The following is a 6,643-nucleotide window of genomic DNA, read 5'->3' on the forward strand; positions in this document are numbered from 1 at the left end:
CCTCGAACTGGGGTCCTTAGGCTTCACAGGCAAGTATTTAACCGCTAAGCAGTCTCTCCAGCCCCCCATTTATATTTCTTGTATGTTCTCTAAGAGTTTTATATTGGCTACGACACCCATATCTGACTCATTCCACACACAGTGCTGTGTGTGAGGGTGTGTGTGTGTGCGTGCATGAGAAAGCAAGAGAGAAAGAAGAGAGAGAAACAAAGATTTGATTAAAAACTAGTCCTTAATATGATCTTTTGGGAATTTCAACCACATGTTAAGGTGTTCTGTAATATTTGATAAATAATTCCTTATTTGTGTTTGCCAATATATCCCTTGTGTTACTCTAACATTTTTATTACTTTAGAAGTTTTTAACAGGAATCCATTCAGAACTGATTTTTTATGGTGTACAAAGTGATTAAATTGTGCTTTTTGAACAACATGAGAGTCAAATGTCAGCTATGCTGGAAATGCTAAGCTCCTTGTGCTTGACCCCACTTTTCTCTCACCTCCAAGTCTAACATGACCTCAGCCTTAGTGTTGAATTTTCAGTGAAAAATACTGAGCGTTGCTGAAAGTCAAACGTGTTTTTAGACTATCTCCTACTGTGTTTCACAGGAGTGCCTTGAACTTCGAACCTCAAGCTATTCTCTTTCGTCAACCACCTGAAGAACTAATAGGACTACACATGTGCACCACCGTGGGTGGCTCTAACAGCTCTCAACAGCTCATTTTGCTCACAAGAACGATTACTGCTTCAACTTAAAAGAAAACAAGCTAAATTAAAGAATGGACTCTGGGAATTTGGCAATAGGTATATTGTTCTTATTGCAGAATATTGTTGGAATTCTGGGAAATTTCCGTCTTCTTTCCTACTATCTGGTCCTTTACAACAAGGAAAACATGGTAAAACCCACAGATTTGATTCTCACACACCTGAATATAGCCAATTCCCTGATGATTCTCTTTCATGGAGTGCCCCACACAATTGCAACTTTTGGGTTAAAACAACTCTTCAGTGATTTGGGTTGTAGTCTTTCTTTATATATTTACAGAGTGGGCAGGGGAATGTCATTAAGCTCCACCTGCCTCTTGAGTGTCTTTCAGGCCATCACCATGAGCCCCAGGAACTCCTGTTGGAAGGATCTTAAAGTCAAAGCTCCCAAGTATGTTAGGTTCTCCATTTCCCTCTGCTGGATCCTATATGTCCTGGTAAATTTCATTTTCCCTCTATATTTGCATACCACAAGGAATATCAAAAATCTGACAAAGAAACGAGACTATGAATACTGTTCCACTATAGGTAGTAATAAAATCACTGAATTGCTATATGTAGCATTATTGGTAACCCCTGAAGTTTTACTTTCCGGGCTCATCATCTGGTCTAGTGGCTCCATGGTTGTTATACTTTACACACACAAGCAGCAGGTTCAATACATCCACAGCTATAAAATTTCTAGCAGAACCTCTCCTGAGTCCCGAGCCACCCGGAGCATCCTTACACTGGTGTCCACATTTTTAGCTTTCTATACTCTCTCCTCCATCTTACATGGTTGTATAGCTCTTTTGAATAATACCAGTCCATGGCTTATAAAGATTTCTCAATTCATTTCTCTGTCTTTTCCTACTATTGGTCCGTTTATTATGAACTATGACTGTACAGTACCAAGTTCTGCTTTTTGGTCTCATTCTAAAGCAAACATTATGACAAGTCTACTAGTAGTTCTCTGTGAGTGATTGGTTTTCTTAAGGGTCATCAGGTAGAGGATGTGCCCCACTGCCTGCATCCACTATATGATTCAAATAGGAGAAGTGGAGTGGAGCAATTGAAATCACAGTGTTGTATGCCTGCCTTTCCCTGAGTGAGAAACACCTGGTATATATGCTAGGAATCTAAGGCTTCCAACTAAGATCTATGAACATATTACAGATTAAGGTCTGGAGATGTCTTAGAAGTTAAGGCACTTGCCTGCAAAGCCTAAAGATCTAGGTTCAATTCTCCAGATCCCCCATATGTCAGATGCACATGCATCTGGAGTGCAGTTGCTAAGAGGCCCTGGCGTACCCATTTTCTCTCTTATTTGCTTTCTCCCTCTCTCTGTCTCTAATAAATAAATATTACAGATTAATGTCAAACAGATCAATGTTCATGACTCTCAAAGCAATTACAGTTTTCATTTTTAAAAAGGTGGCTATATATTCTTATTAGATATGTATTTCCAGTAAATGTGGATTTATCAGTTTCTTAATCACAATAATGCTGTGTTTTCAGGTTAGGCAAAAGAGAGACCCAGTTAGTTATACCAAAGTAATAAAGAATTAAGTTGTCCCAACAAACATCAAATCATGTGATGGTTTGATTCAGGCATCCCCCATAAATTTAGGTGTGCTGAATGCTAGGTTCCCAGCTGATGGAGATCTGGGAATTAATCCCTCCTGGAGGCAGTGTATTGTTGGGGGTGGGCTTATGGATATTATAGCCAGTGTTGCCTTGCCAGTGTTTTCCAGGACTGTGAGTAGCCTAGCTGGAGGGGCAGAATTGGAATTCCAGAGACTTGTTGATGGTTAGAATTATCAGACTTGGAAATTTGTCACTAAGTTATTGGAGTTGGAACTACAGAGTTTGATGTTTGCCCTGGTTGTTTTAAAACTTGTAATGGCTGAATATTTCTTTGCTATACCCAATGCCATCTTTTGCATTATGGGTGTATATTCTGTGCTATTATGGGTTTTGTGAGGTTATTTTTGGTATTATGGTTCAGTTAAAAGATCTTGGACTATGTGGATGTATGAACATCATTGGAACTGATAAAAACTATAGGGACTTTTAAGATGGATTGAATGCATTGCATTTTACATCATGTGTGGTTATCAGTTTATGGGGGCCAGGGGTGGAATGTGGTGGTTTGATCCAGGTGCCCCCCATCAACTTTGGTGTTCTGAATGCTAGGTTCCTAGCTGATAGAGATTTGGGAATTAACACCTCCTGGAGGCAGTGTATTGTTTGGGGCAGGCTTATGGATATTATATCCAGTGTCCCCTTGCCAGTGTTTGGCACACTGTCCTGTTCCTCTTGTCTACCTTATGTGGACCAGGGGATGATGTCCCACCCTCCGCTCATGCCATCATTTTTCCCTGCCATTGAGGAGCTTCCCCTCGAGCCTGTAAGCCAAAATAAATCACCCCCCCCCCAAACTGCTCTTGGTTGGGTGATTTCTACCAGCAATGTGAACCTGACAGCAACAAATAACATACTTCAGAAACCTATATTAAAGAGGCTGGAGAGATGGTTCAGCAGTTAAAGGCACTTACTTGCAAAACCTGAGAGCCTAGTTCAATTCCCTAGTATCCACAGTAAGCCAGATGCACAAAGTGGTGCATACACCTAGAATCTGCTTGCAGCAATAGGAGACCCTGTTGGGCCCATACTCACTCTCAGTGTCTGTCTCTCTCTAATACATAAATTAAAAAAAATATTTTCTTTAGAAACCTATGTTCAACAGAATTGGAAATCTAAACCTGGGTACTTTTTGACTGGGAGATTTTAAAATGCTGATTCACTTTGCCTGTTATAAATTAGTTTAAATTATTTATCTCATTTTGGTTTAATTTTGACAAGTCATATGTGTAATAAAATTCATCCAGAGGCTGGAGAAATGGTTCAGTATTCAAAGGTGCTTGCTTCCAAAGCCAGATGACTTGGGTTTGATTTCCTAGTACCCATGCAGTACCAGATGGCACATGCATCTGGGATTTGTTTGCAGAGGCAGAAGGCCCTGACACATCCATACTAACTCACACACATAATCTCTCTATGCTTCTTTGTTTCTCTTTCGCATATAAATTAATAAAAATATTTTTTTAAAAGAAATTCATCCATTTCTTTTAGATTTTCCAATTATGTTGAACATAGGTTTCTAAAGAAAATATATATAACGGCAGTGGTGGTGGGGCACCAGAAAGCTTCCAGGTTTGGCTCCAGCCACAGGAAAAGCCAGGTGCAGGGAGCTCCCACTCACACCGGCACTCTCCGCAACTCAAGAAACGTGAAGGGAGAGCGGCAGTGAGCAACGGAGGAGCAGACCATGAGGTAGAACAACATGTGGAACAGTGAGAACTACAGCAGCTGCAGCTCTCTCCCCTCCCCCACCGCCTGTTCCCAGCTTCAGCGAACATAGCAGCAGTCCTGGGACTTGGCCACACCAACTTGAGCCGACAGCGGGACCCAAGCAGGAGCACAGTCTAGCAGCAACATCAGCGACTCTGGAACTGGTAACAGCGGCCCCAGCAGCAGCAGATCCAGTAGTGGCAGCAGCAGCAGACCCAACAGCAACAGCTTCAGAGGGAGCAGTGGCAGACCCAGCAGCAGCAGACCCAGTAGCAGCAGCAGTGAGCAATGGAGGAGCAGACCACGAGGTAGAAGAACACGTGGAACAGTGAGAGAACTAGAGCAGCTGCGGCTCTCTCCCCTCCCCACTGCCTGTGCCCAGCTTCAGTGAACATAGCAGCTGTCCTGGGACTTGGCCACGCCAACTTGAGCTGACAGTGGGACCCACGCAGGAGCAGAGTCTGGCAGCAACATCAGCAGCTCTGGCACTGGTAACAGTGGCCCCAGCAGAGGCAGATCCAGTAGCAGCAGCAGCACCAGACCCAACAGCAACAGCTTCAGAGGCAACAGTGGCAGACCCAGCAGCAGCAGCTTCAGTGGCAGCAGTAGCAGTGGACCCAGGAGCAGCAGCTTCAGCAGCAGCGGTGGCTCCAGCAGTGGCACCTACAGCAGCAGCAGCAGCGGTGGATCAAGCAGCAGCATTTACGGCAGTGGGTGTGCTGATCTGCAGGGCCTCAGTTGCCAGGCTTAGTTTGCCCTGCAGGAAAAGCAGTGCCCAGCTCCAGAAATCAGAACAGGAGCCTGACGACCAAGGCAGCAACTTGACTGACCAAAATCATCCAAGGTAACTGGGAATGCACTAAGGAAGGGTCTCACTTGCTCATAATCTGACTTGGATCCCTCAACAGACCAGAAATCTTAACCTCTTTGTTGACAGAGGATCTGGTTGTTATAATAACTACTCTTGCATAAATATTCAGTGCTGATTTTGATTGAATGTGTACAGTGTTTAGTTCAATTTTAGAATCTGCCTGTATTTTATTCCACTCAGCCTACTTGAAAACTCCAATAGCAGGGAAACTCAACCCCTAGGAGCACCTTTGTAGATACTCTGAGAGTCTTAAGAGCCACACCTAACACGTAAAGCTCCTACCCTGAAAATATGTAACATCAAATCAATTGATACAGCTAAGAATACCTAGCTAGCTAGAAAATCCAAGCATTAACTTAATACAAGATGCAAAAATATATACATTATAACACAAGAAACACTAAAAAGCAAGACGACATAAATCCACCTAAAAGTATTAATGCATCACAAATGACCTCCAGTTAGAATGAGTTAGAGGAAATGCCTGAGAGAGATTTCAAAAGAATGATTGTAAATATTTTCAGAGAAGTCAGAGAACCAATCAAAGGAGTCAAAGAGGAACTAGAAGAGGAAATCAAAGGAATCAAAGAAGATGCAGGACACCAATTGCATGAAATAAAGAAGGCAATACAAGACATAAATAAGAAAATAAAAATAATAAATAAAAACCAGTCAGAACTACTAGCAATGAAGAACACAGTTAAAGAAATAAAAAAACTCTGTACAAAATCTCACCAGTAGAATGGATGAAGGAGAGGACAGAATATCCAAGCTAGAAGTCCAGGTGACAGATCTAATAAAGTCCAACAAAGAGAAAGACAAACTTATAGAAAAGTATGAGTTGGAATTTCAAGATATTAGGGAAACTATGAAAAGATCAAATATAAAAATTCAGGGCATAGTAGAAGGAGAAGAATTCCAATCCAAAGGCATAGAAGGCGTCTTCAACAAAATCATAGAAGAAAATTTACCCCAAATTGAGAAAGAGGTGCCAATGCATATACAGGAAGCCTTTAGAACCCCAGCCAGACAAAACCTGGAAAGAAACTCTCCTCGCCATATTATAATCAAACTTCCAAACACAAAAACCAAAGAAAACATATTGAAAGCAGTTAGAGAGAAAAAGCAAGTTATTAAAAAGCAAGCCCATAGGATTACAGCAGATTATTCAACACAAACATTAAAAGCCAGAAGGGCTTGGAGTGATATATTCCAAGTTCTGAAAGATAACAACTGTTAAACAAGGTTACTTTCTCCTGCAAAGCTATCCATTCAAATAGACAGAGAAATAAGGACATTCCATGACAAAAGCAGGTTAAATCAGTATTTGAAGACAAAACCAGCTCTACAGAAAATATGTGATAGAATCCTTCATGCTGAAGAAAAGGAAAAGCACACATATAAGGAACCTAGAGAAAACAAACAATAATCAAATACTAGTTAACACAAGAGAGCACAGGTACAACCAGAACCACACACAAAAAAAATTGGCAAAAATGAATACACACCTTTCAATATTATCTCTTAATATCAACAGCCTCAAAGCCCCAATGAAAAGACATAGGTTTGCAGAATGGGTTAAAAAGCAGAATCCTACAATTTTTTGTCTCCAAGAAACTCACCTTTCTACAAAGGATAAACATTATCTTGGGTGAAAGTTTGGAACACAGTGTT

General features: G+C 41.4%; 1 protein-coding gene across 1 annotated transcript; it reads left to right on the forward strand.

Moving 5' to 3' along the window:
* Window positions 1-734: 734 nt before the first annotated feature.
* LOC123454737 (vomeronasal type-1 receptor 4-like) lies at window positions 735-6,384 on the forward strand (the record flags this gene model as incomplete). The annotated part of the gene is made up of 2 exons (XM_045133874.1): window positions 735-1,672; window positions 6,363-6,384. Coding segments are annotated over exons 1-2 (915 nt in total), but the record flags the coding sequence as incomplete, so codon positions are not given.
* Between the last annotated feature and the right edge of the window lie 259 nt (window positions 6,385-6,643).

This window comes from Jaculus jaculus, chromosome 14 (genome assembly GCF_020740685.1).
Source record: "Jaculus jaculus isolate mJacJac1 chromosome 14, mJacJac1.mat.Y.cur, whole genome shotgun sequence".
NCBI classification, from domain to species: Eukaryota; Metazoa; Chordata; class Mammalia; order Rodentia; family Dipodidae; genus Jaculus; species Jaculus jaculus.